We start from the raw sequence: 10,719 nt of genomic DNA, 5'->3' as shown, positions 1-10,719 counted from the left end.
TGGAGCCAGGCAGCCCTGCCAGGGACTGCAGCGTGAGCCGCAGGCCGGGACAGCCTCCGTGCAGCCCCTCGCTGACAGGCCCCGACCCAGCAGCCGTCCCCCACCCCCAACCTTCTGTGACAGGAGAAGGGATTTGGCCTACGGCTCCCAGCTATCGTGATACAGAGCCAAAGGCACCGGTGCAGTCGGGCTAAGACCATCTAAACCCACCACGAAAACAGCTCCTGCAGCCTCCCTGAAGTGCGATTTGAGCCCTGGCAGCCTTTGCTGCCCTGAGGCCCGCCTGGGGACATCCCTCCTTCCTCACATCACCTCCGGCACCCACAGGCCACCACCCCGCCTCAGAGATACCCGGCCCTTGTGCCAGCCCCTCAGGTCTCTGCGTTCCCCCTGGGGCAGTCCTGCCCCAGACAGGCTGCACGGAGGGAAGGGGCAGAGCACCTGGGCAGCCGGCAGAGCTGGGGCTGCCCCCGCTCCCTCCCCGGGGTGCAGAGCATCCAGGCCAGCTGCTGGAGGACATGACATTTATTGGCTAGCTATAACTTATGGGTGTGGGAAGTGGGGGACAAGGGTGGCAGGAGTCACGTCTCGGCCTTCCACTCCTTCTCCTTCTCGCTCTGGGCCTGGATGCGGAGCTCCTCGTCCAGCCTCTCCTTGGCCCTCACCACCTGCGGGACAAGGGCGCAGGGTGACGCAGAGCCGGGGCTGCACCCACACCCCCCTGCACAGCGGCTGCGCCGCACCGCACCCGTGCCCGCCCCTGCCCCACAGCACCCAAGTCCTTCTCCTCCCCTTGACAGGGCTCTGAAACTGCCTCACCTCTGTGGCCACCACGCCTTTTGGGCAGCAGAAGGCCACAGGAGGATTCAGCCAGGACAGGAGACACTGCTACCTCAGCCTCACATCTGCACAGACCCCCAAAACATCATTACTGGTAAGTTCCTCCCAAATCAAAGGCAGCAAGGACCTCTGTCTGCTGAGGACAGAGCTGGGAGGTTGCAAGACAGGCAGCTAGCCCACACCCCTAAATCTCTCCTCTCTTTGCTCACCTTTGACTGCAAATAGAAGGAGCCTCCCACCGACTTGTCATTCACCTTGAATAAGTGGTCGTAGTTCTGCCAAAGCAAAGCTCCTCGTTAGACGCGGCTCCGCCACCCTCTGCAGCCCCCTAACCCAGCAGCCTCCGGCTCCCGAGGGTGGAGGCTGGGCTGCACCGTAGTGACAAGTGGCTCCGGGGAGCCCTGTCCCCGGCAGCGCTGCAGCGTGAAGCCCCCGGGCCAGCGCCCCGGGCTGCAGGGCGGAGGAAGAGCCTGATAACCAGCGTAGTGCCTGGGCACTGCTGGCAGACTCGAGGGAAACCTTGCCTGGCATTAGCTATGCCCAGTGACAGCACCCACGATCCAGGGAGCAAAATACATGGGAGTGAGCCCAGATCGCCCCCCTCCCGGGACCCTGGCAGCCGGCAGGCTGCAGCTGCAGGGAAGGCTGGGCAGGGAGCAGTCTCCGAGCACCTTCCTGATTGCTCTCCCCAGCCACCAGTGCTCTGAGGGCTGGCTTTACCTTCTGAATTTCCTCCGCATTGAGGTTAGAAACGTTGAGGATCTGTTGAGCTTCCTGGAGGCTGATGCCGGTGATTCTGGAGGCAGCAGCAGACTGGGGCCTCTCCGAGCGCCCCCGCGCGTCTGCTGCGGCTCGGCTCGCTGCCCAGAGACACTGAGCTGGTTAGTCCTCGACGCGTTCTGCTCCCCGGAGGGCCAGGCACGCAGCTGCCCTCCAGACCTCGGACAGGAGCAAGGCAGCAAAGCCCTTGGGCTTCAAGGCGGGTCACGGCCAAAACACGCGATTTCGCCTTTCTGCCCTCCTTGCAGCGGCGTGAGCATTGCCTGACCGCAAGAGTCAGGGCCGCTGACGCTGTGCCAGACACGGCCCCTCTCCCGCACCAGCTGCGGGGAGCCAGAGGCAGGTGAGGGCCGCCCTTTGGCAGAAGCCGATCATGATGGTGCCCTCAGCATGCTGGGCTGCTGGCACGCAAAGGCAAGCGTGACAGGGTTGCAGAGAGACACAAACTGGGGCTGTGGGGTCTTGGGGAACCATCCTGCTCTATCTTTTGGGGCAGCCAGGATGTCTCAAAGCCTGGCAGAGGTGCAGGGCACGGGACTGTATCTGGGATGGCCACGGAAAGCCCAGCTCGAGCTGAAATGCACTTTGGTAAAGCCCCAGGACCCCGTGACGATCCTGGCAGGTTCCCCCTCCCCACCCAAAGCCCGGGGGGACGGGGAGCAGTGCGGTGCCTCTGGCAAGGGGAACGGGGGGGTGACGGTGCCCCGGGACGGGGAAGCTGCGCAGTGCCCGAGGTAAGCGGCGGAGGAGACGACGGTGCCCTCGGCACACAGCGCAGGAGTGACGGTGCCCCGGGGCCGGGGCCGCTGGCCGGCTCCTACCTGCAAACTCCTGGCGCAGCGCCCGCGCGAAGGCCCGTCCGACCACCTGGGCCCCCACCAGGATGATCTGCGCCAGGTACTTGGCCTGCGGGGACATCCGGTCGTCACGGCTGCCGCGGCCCGGCCCCCTGGCCAAGGCCTCCCCCGCCCAGCCCCAGCCCGGACACCTCTCCCCGGGGCTCGTCGCTGCCGGCCCTGCCCGGCCCCGGCCCCGGCCGCCCTTGGACCCTGCCCGGCCCCGGCCCCGTCTCCCCCCGCTGCCCAGCCCTGCCGTGGCCGCTCCCGGGGCCTCCCCCGGGGCCTCGGGCCCGGCCCGGCCCGGCGGGCGCCGCCGCTCACCATGTCCCCGCGGCCGCTTCCGTTCGCGCAAGGTCACGGCGGGGGGCAAAGAGCGAAGGTCGCGGCGCCACCGAGGCGGGCGCGCCAGAGCGTCCCCCGCGGCGCGGCGGCCGCGCCCGCCGGGCGCAGCGTCTCCCCCTGGCGGCCGCGTGGCGCCACGCCGCGCCCGGAGGTCCGTCCGGCCGCGCAGCGCCGCCTGGCGGCCGCGGCCCGCGCGCATGCGCGGTGCGGCGGGCGGGCGAGAGCCCCCCCCCCATACCCTCACCATGCCCCCCCCGAAGCAGACCAGGACACGGGTGCTGGTGCGGCAGGTTTAATGGCGGGGCCGGGCCCCACGGCCCGAGCCGGGCACCCGAGCCCGGCGGCGGCGGCGGTAGCGTCAGTCCTGCAAGAGAGCCAGGCAGGGTGAGGGGGCGCGGGTCCCCGCCGCCCCCCGCCGCCCCCCGCCGCCCCCCGCCGCCCCCCGCCGCCTACCCACTCGTCCTCGTCCACGCCCTCGAAGGAGTCCTGCGGCAGGGGGTCGTCCCGGCTGCCCAGCTTGGCCACCATGGCGCTCAGGAGCTGTGCGGCGGCACGGCCGGGCCGTGGGATGATGGGGGGGCCGTGTCCGCTCCGTCGGGAGCCCAGGTGGGCCCCCATCCCATCCCATTGCTTCCCATCCCTTCCCTTCCCTTCTGATCCCACCCCACCCCATCCCATCCCTTCCCTTCCCATCCCTTCCCTTCTGATCCCATCCCATCCCATCCCATCCCATCCCATCCCACTCCATCCCTTCCCTTCCCTTCCCTTCCCTTCCCTTCCCTTCCCACCCAATCCCATCCCATCCCATCCCATCCCTTCCCTTCCCTTCCCTTCCCACCCAATCCCATCCCATCCCATCCCATCCCACTCCATCCCTTCCCTTCCCTTCCCTTCCCTTCCCTTCCCTTCCCACCCAATCCCATCCCATCCCATCCCACCCAATCCCATCCCATCCCATCCCATCCCTTCCCTTCCCTTCCCACCCAATCCCATCCCATCCCATCCCACCCCATCCCTTCCCATCCCTTCCCACCCAATCCCATCCCATCCCATCCCTTCCCACCCAATCCCATCCCTTCCCTTCCCATCCCATCCCACCCCACCTCATCGCATCTCATCCCACCCCCCCCACCCCCCAGCACCCACCTCCTCCTTCTTCTGCTCATCCGACTTCTCCGCCAGATACACGGCCGCGGGGACGAACTTCCGCGCGGGCGCCTCCTTGGGGGCCTGGCTCACTGGGGCGGCAGGGAGCGGGCGTCGCTGCGGGGCAGGGGGGGCGCCCTGCTCGCCCCCACCGCCCCGGCTAGCGCCAGCTCTGCTGGGCCGCGGCGCCCACCTGGCGTCATGTCCGGCGGGCGGAGGCTGGCGCGGCGCTGCTGCCCGTCGGCCCCCGCCAGCCAGGCGCGGGCCCCGAGGGCCGGCTCCCACCACACGCGGGTCGGCGGGTAGAGGTCGTCCTGGAAGTACTCCTTCTGCGGGGCCCAGGGCCGGTGAGGCGGGGAGCTGCCCCCGCGCCCCGGCCCCCCCGGCCCCTGCCGCCTACCTTGACGCGGGGCACGCGGAAGGCCACCGGCTCCAGGGTGGCCTGGCCCAGGCGCAGGGCGCGGGCCACCTCCACCTGGCGCACGTCGCACTCCGTCTTGCGCAGGAAGAGGAAGCCCTGGCGGGGCAGAGGCGTGAGCGAAGGCAGCCCCGACGCGGCCGGCCGACGGGCCCGGCCCCCGCGGGCGGCCGCCTCTGGGGCCTGAGCGCCCGGGCCGGCGGGCACCCCGTACCCCTCACCTTGTGGGGCTCGCTGGAGGTGAAGCTGTTGCACTCCAGGAAGTAGGGCGGCTCGGGCGTCACCTCGTACAGGAAGACTCGGGTGTCACCCTGGGCGCAGAGCGGAGACGGGGGTGGCGCAGGGGCGCAACGGCGGGTCCCGCTCTGCCCCGCGCCTCAGCCCGCCGTGCCGCAGCGCCCAGCACGGTGGGCCGGGCCCCGGCCCACCTTGCCGGTGAGGAAGACCACGCTGGTGTCCTCGTCGTAGAAGGGCAGCAGGGTGGATGGCGCCACGTCGATGCCCAGAACGGAGAGGGGCCCGGCGGGCAGGTCCCGCGCCTGGTACAGGAGGATCCTCCGCTCGCTGCGGCTGCGGGGGCGCGACGGTGAGCAGGGCGCCCGGCCCGGCGCGGCGCGGCTCCTGCCCGCCGACGGCCGTGCCCGGGGAAGCGCGAGGGACGGCCGCTGGCCCCAGGGAGACGCGCGGGATGGCCGCCCGCCGCGGCGCCCGCCCTCACCCGTCGAAGCCGGACACGAGGAGGTAGTCGCCTCCGCACACCCACACCAGGCGAGCGCCCCGGCTCCCCTCGGGGCCGGCACCCTCCTGCACGGCGGGGAGAAGGAGCGCGTCAGCCGGCGGCGGCCTCCCTGCCCAGCGCGTCCCCCCCGCGGGGACGTGCCCGGCACCCCCGGCTCGCCCTGCCGGCCCCACCTGCTCGGGCTGGGGGCTGCGCCGCGGGTCGTAGAGCCGCAGCTTGCCGTCCTTGCTGACCGTCGCCAGCTTCTTCCCGTCGGGGCTCCAGGCCAGGCTGAAGATCTAGGAGAGGGCCGGCCCCTCTTGGTGCCCGTCCGCGGTCCCCGGGCACCCCGGCCCGCCGCTCGCACCGGCACCCTCTCGGGCCTCCGCGCCCCCGGGGAGGATCCGGAGCCGCCGCGTGGGCGCAGCCCAGGCTGCGGGGTCCAGGGGCGGCCCGAGGACGACCTCTCTTCCGTCTCAGCGCCGTCCTCCGGCGGCGGCGGTCCGGCACGCGGCGGGAAGCTGCCGCGGGCAGGCGGCCGCCGGGGCTCAGCCCTACCTGGTCCGTGTGTCCGCGCAGGCAGAGCGCCTCCCGCCCAGCGCCCAGCTCCCAGATCCGCACCGTCGTGTCGTAGGAGGAGGAGGCGAGGATGTCGGCCGCCGTCGGGTGGAAGCGGACGGAGTAGATCTTCTCCGTGTGCCCTGGCGGCGAGAGCGGAGCGTGTGGCCCGACGGGCGGCGGGGCCCGGGCCCGAGCCGTGCCCCCGGCCGTCAGCCCGCCCTCCGTGCCCGCCGGGGGACCCCGCGCGCCCCTCACCTCGCAGCACAGCCTCGGGCTCCTGCAGCACGTCCCGCAGCCCTCCCTCGGGCACTCGCCACAGCCGGATCTTGGCGTCTTCGCCCGCTGCGGCGCCGGGAGGGACGGGGAGCGGGTGAGGAGCGAGCCGGCGGGCCGGGGCCCCGGCGCGGGCGGCGTCCCTCTGCCGAGAGGAGCCGGCGGGGAGCCCCCCGCCCCGGGCGCAGCGCTGGGGGGAGCGTGCCTACCGACGGCCAGGCGGCGCGCGTCGAAGGGGTCCCAGGCGAGGTCCGCCACCGCCGCGCCGTTCTGGATGGTGGGTACGGCCGCGTCGGGGAGACGGCCCGGCGTGGAGAGCTGCAGAGGGAGCCGGGGTCAGGGAGCGCTGAGCTGCCCGCGGAGGGCGGGCGTCCGGCGCCGGCGGTACCTCCAGGACGGCGATCTGGCCGCCGGCGGAGAGCAGCGGCAGGGCGACGCGCTGGTGGTTGGCGCAGAAGCCGTCGCACTCGCCCGGCGTGGTGAGGCTCAGCCCCTTGAGGTTGGTGATGTGGCTGTCGCGGTGCAGCACCGTGCCCTGCGCGTGCCGGAAGCGGGAGCTGGGGCCTGGCGGAGGCGGGCGCCGGGTGAGTGCCCGCGGCGGGCCCCGCCGCCTCCCCCCCGCCCCGGCGCCCGCTCACCGAGGATGCTCTGCAGCGACTTCTGGCTGGGGCTGCTGGCGAAGCCGCTGGAGGGGCCGGTGCTGGCCGAGAGCGAGGCGGCGGCGCTGCCCGGCGAGGCCAGCGAGCTGGACGGCGAGGAGTAGCCGCTGCCCTCCTAGGGGAGAAAGCGGGTGGGCGCCGGGGGGGTGCTGCCTGCCCACCACCCCGGCCGGCGCCCGCGGCATCCCGCCGCCCCGCGCCTGCTGCGGGCCGCGGCGGCGCCCCCCCCCAACCCCTGCGGCCCCCCGTGCTCACGCTCCGGTCGGCGTCCGCGGGGCAGGCGTCGGGCAGGCGGGGGCCAGGCGCGGCGGCGCAGGGCACCAGGGGCGACGTGAAGGCCTGCGGGGGTCTGCGGGCTGGGTGCAGGCTGACCTTGGCCACCTGCGGCGGGAGGAGAGCCGGGCGCGGCGGCGGGTCGGCGGCGGGGAGAGCCGAGGAGGTCACCGACCCACCGGCACACAACCCCCCCCCGGGGAAAACCCCCTTTTCGCCTGGTTTTGGACCCCCTAATTAGGCTCGCTGAGACCCGCGGCTCGCGGCCTGCCACGCAGCGTGGCCGCTGCTGGCAGCCGGGCAGACGCCCTTTTCCTGGACGTGGCTCTGCAAGCGCTAAACTGCCCCGGTGACGCTCGTATTCAGTCTGTGCTTTCAGGAAAATCGTGCAGTGTCTTTTCTCTTATCAGGTTTTTACTCTCTGAGCTGCGTCTGGGTGGAAATGTCACGTCGGTGAGCTGCGCAACGGCGTTTCCGGGCCCTGCCTCGTTCGGTGAACCGCCTAAAACCTGCTGGGGCCCTAATGAAGAAGTACGAGGAGGTCCATCGAAGCGCGGCCCGCGTTCGGAAGCGGCCGGCTGCTCCGAGAGGGCACCCGGCGCGCCGGCCCGCGCCGCCGCCCCGCTGGGCCCCCAAGCCCAGCGGCGTCACCTTTGGAAAACCGGACTCAGGGGGTGTAAATCTGCCGGCCGCTAAAAGAAGCCGGTTTATACGTGAACCCCCCAGGGCCGTCGGGCGCGCAGCCGCCCCGGCGCGGGCAGCGCTCTGCAACCCCGGCGGCGCCGAGGGCAGACCTGGCGGGCGCCGCTTACCTGCTGGTTGTCTCCGGCCCACCAGGCCTGGGCGGCTGCGGCCGGCGCGGTCCCGGCGCGGTCGGGGAAGAGGTCCTCGTGAAACTCCTGGAGGGACTGCGAGGGGCGGCGAGGCTGCGTGTCCCCCCACGCCCCCGCCGCCCGCGTCCTGCTCGAGCCCGCCGTCGAGCCGAAGCGGGGCAGACCCCAGCCGGGGACCCTGCCTGGCTCGCACGCGGGCGGGATGGGACCCAGCAGCCCTGCGCAGGCCAGGGGAGACCCCGGCCGCCCCCCCCGCTCCTCCCGCCCGCGGGGCCCCGGCTCCGGCCGAGCTGCGCGGCGAAGCCTGTAGGTGTCAGCCGCTGCCTGGCTTTGGGCTGCCTCTCGCACCCCCAAAGCAGCCACATCCAGCACCCGGCCTTCAGCCTCCATTACCCGGCGTCAGCCTCCTGCCCCCGGCACGCAGCGCCCAGGGTTCAGCACCCAACGTGGGCACCCAGCACCCAGGTTTTAGCAGCCAGCCCGCTGCACGCAGCGCGCAGGCAAGAGAAGCCCCGGGCGAGCGGTGGCTGCCGCCTCCGTGCCTCGGTTTCCCGCCGGGAGCATCGGCGCCCGCCGCCCCCTTCCCGGCGCAGCGGGAACCCGGCGAGCCGGGAGGTGGCAGGCGTCACCGGCCTGCCTGAACCCTGGCTGCCCCCCAGCCCACGGCCTTCCCGCAGCAGCGGTTACGCTCAGTTTCTTTTTTTAAATGTGAGTTTTTCCACAACAGCTTCTGTTTACAGAAAAGGGTATTTTTGCTGTCGACCAACTGCCCCCCCGCCTTTTTTTTTTTTTTCCTTTTTTCCCAGAAAAACGCTAGCGAGATGGTGCAGACGCCAGGAAGAGCCCGAGCTCTGGGTCCGCGGCGGGCAGCCGGGAGGTGCCGCCCCGCGCGGTGCCACGGCGCTCGGTCCCCAAACCCGCGCCGGGGCTGAGCGCGGGGCTGCCCTGGGGACGCCGGCGGGGGAGGCGGGCGGGCGGGCGGGCGGGCGGCCCGGCGCCGGGTGCTGGGGCTCGGGTGCCGAGCCGGCCGACGGAGCGGGCGAGGAGCCGGCGCCCGCCGGCCGGGGGGGGGACCCCGCGCCGCCGGCCCGCGCCCGGCGGCCCCCTCACCTTGCGAGGCACCGCGTAGCTGATGGGGACGATGAAGCCGTCGGTGAGCTGCAGCACCCTGAGCACCTCGCAGGCCATGACGTCCAGAGCCAGCTTGGGCACGGAGGCCAGGCCCCGCGTCCGGCCCTCGGCCACGCACTGGCTCACTGCGGGCGGGAGGCAGAGCAAGCCTGAGCGGTGCCCGGGGCGCCCCGCCGCCGCCGCCGCCGCCGCACCCCGCCGCCCGCTTACCCTGGGTCAGGGCGGCCTGCGAGGGCGACGCTTCGAAGCAGTAGAGGAGGTTGTCGCCCTGGGAGGGAGCGGCGGAGAGGGCGGCGCGTGAGCCGAAGGGCGGGCGGGCGCCGGGGGGGCGCTCGGCCCGGCGGCCCGCAGGCGCCTCACCTTGCCCGCCAGCACCAGCAGCCCCGTGTCGGCGTCGTACAGCGGCATCGCCGCCCTGCAAGGCAAGGAGCCCGCTCAGCTCGGACGTGGGCGCGGGGCGATGCCCGCCCCGAGGCACCCGCGCGCCCCCCACGGCCCAAAGCCCCGGATGCACGGCGGCGGCGGCGGCGGCTGCACCCCAGAGTCAGGGGGCACCCGGCGCCCGACGGAGGGGCTTGGAGGTGGGGGACCCCCGGCTCGGGCCGGGCCCCTGGCCGCTCCCTGCCCGGGGCGCCGGAGGGGACCGCCGCCACCGCCAGGGCCACCGCGCCGGACGGAGCCCGGCTAATCACCGCTTTCACGCGCCCGAGATACGGGTGGAGGAGAAAACTCCGCGGGCAGCTTTTAGGAGAACAAAGGGACAATATATTACTTTCGGGTTGACATTTTTGTGGTTGTGCTGGCTGGGGGAAGGGAGCACGTGCTGCGCTGGGATACGACACTGGATGACTGAGGAAACGCGGAGTAAAAATAGGCTGCCCTGGCCTTGCCTCGCCGCCCGGGCCGCCGGCGGGCGCAGCGGCCCCCAGCGGAGCGCCCGGCCCGCCGCGCGGCCCCTGCCCGGCGGGCACCGCCTCGCTCGCCCCGAAGCCGGGGCCGCGGCTCGCCGGCGGGTCTTCGAGCGGCTCGGCAGCTCCCCGGCGGGCGGTGCGCCCCGGCCCGTGCCGGAGCGGAGCGGCGGCGGCACGCCAGGCACGGCGCCCGCCCGAGCGGCGCCCGCGCCGCCCGGCCCGGCGTGCGAGAGCGCGTGCAAGGTCGCATCCGGCGTCGCCCGCCTGCCGGGGGCGGGCGGCCGGGGCAGGGCGGCGGGGGCACCGCTGCGCGCCGCGGCACCTGCCTCCGTGACTCTTGGCACAAGCTTAGGCAAATATTGCCGGGGGCGAAGGCGGCAGGCGCGGGGCGGAGAGCGAGCGGAGCTCGCAGGGATGCCCTGCCTGGCCGCCGCCACTCCTGCTGCGTGCTAGGGTGGGCACGGGGGGCGTCTCTGCTGGCCACCGAGCATGCCCTTCCCCGGGGTCTGGTGCCCACTGCGGTGCACCGAGAGCGGCTGAGGCCCTGCGGCACTCGGGGCAGCTCTGCTGTCACCAGGGGAGGGCGGATGCCCTGCAAGAGCCGCTTGGTCCCCCTGCAGCTGGGAGGACTCAGGGTGCCATAGGTCCCGGGGTACCGCAGATGCTGCGATGCCGGTGGCTGAGTTTTGGGGCACCACGGATGTTGGGGCACCACGGATGTTGGGGCACCATGGATGCTGGGACACCGCAGATGCTGGGATGCCAGCAGCTGGGTGTTGGGACACCACGGATGCTGGGATACCATGGATGCTGGGGCACCACGGATGGTAGGATGCTGGCAGCCAGGTGTTGGGGCACCACGGATGCTGGGGCACCACGGATGCTGGGATACCAGCGGCTGGGTGGTGGGGCACCACAGATGTTGGGGCACCATGGATGCTGGGGCACCACGGATGCTGGGATACCGGCGGCTGGGTGTTGGGGCACCACGGATG

General features: G+C 72.7%; 1 protein-coding gene across 3 annotated transcripts in view; it reads right to left on the bottom strand.

Moving 5' to 3' along the window:
* Positions 1-507: 507 nt before the first annotated feature.
* LOC104150804 (presequence translocase associated motor 16) overlaps positions 508-10,719 on the bottom strand; it is a 57,073-nt gene continuing 46,861 nt past the window's right edge. For 2 of the 3 annotated variants that reach the window (XM_068908789.1, XM_068908787.1), the window contains exons 10-28: positions 9,174-9,228; positions 9,024-9,081; positions 8,793-8,938; positions 7,662-7,757; positions 6,832-6,957; positions 6,556-6,691; positions 6,306-6,481; positions 6,127-6,235; positions 5,900-5,986; positions 5,642-5,784; positions 5,278-5,382; positions 5,084-5,169; positions 4,794-4,935; positions 4,587-4,676; positions 4,348-4,464; positions 4,141-4,276; positions 3,948-4,039; positions 3,255-3,341; positions 3,078-3,165 (exon numbers count right to left, since the gene is read on the bottom strand). In XM_068908789.1, coding sequence (XP_068764890.1) covers positions 3,160-3,165; positions 3,255-3,341; positions 3,948-4,039; positions 4,141-4,276; positions 4,348-4,464; positions 4,587-4,676; positions 4,794-4,935; positions 5,084-5,169; positions 5,278-5,382; positions 5,642-5,784; positions 5,900-5,986; positions 6,127-6,235; positions 6,306-6,481; positions 6,556-6,691; positions 6,832-6,957; positions 7,662-7,757; positions 8,793-8,938; positions 9,024-9,081; positions 9,174-9,228 — 1,993 coding nt within the window. In that variant the 3' untranslated portion in view covers positions 3,078-3,159. Of the gene's footprint in view, positions 669-1,049; positions 1,116-1,560; positions 1,701-2,441; positions 2,527-3,077; positions 3,166-3,254; positions 3,342-3,947; positions 4,040-4,140; positions 4,277-4,347; positions 4,465-4,586; positions 4,677-4,793; positions 4,936-5,083; positions 5,170-5,277; positions 5,383-5,641; positions 5,785-5,899; positions 5,987-6,126; positions 6,236-6,305; positions 6,482-6,555; positions 6,692-6,831; positions 6,958-7,661; positions 7,758-8,792; positions 8,939-9,023; positions 9,082-9,173; positions 9,229-10,719 lie in introns of those variants that run through there. The other variant, XM_068908790.1, reaches the window with a different exon arrangement.

Source organism: Struthio camelus, chromosome 15, assembly GCF_040807025.1.
Source record: "Struthio camelus isolate bStrCam1 chromosome 15, bStrCam1.hap1, whole genome shotgun sequence".
Lineage (NCBI taxonomy): Eukaryota > Metazoa > Chordata > Aves > Struthioniformes > Struthionidae > Struthio > Struthio camelus.
This window is presented reverse-complemented; position numbering and strand designations above follow the sequence as displayed.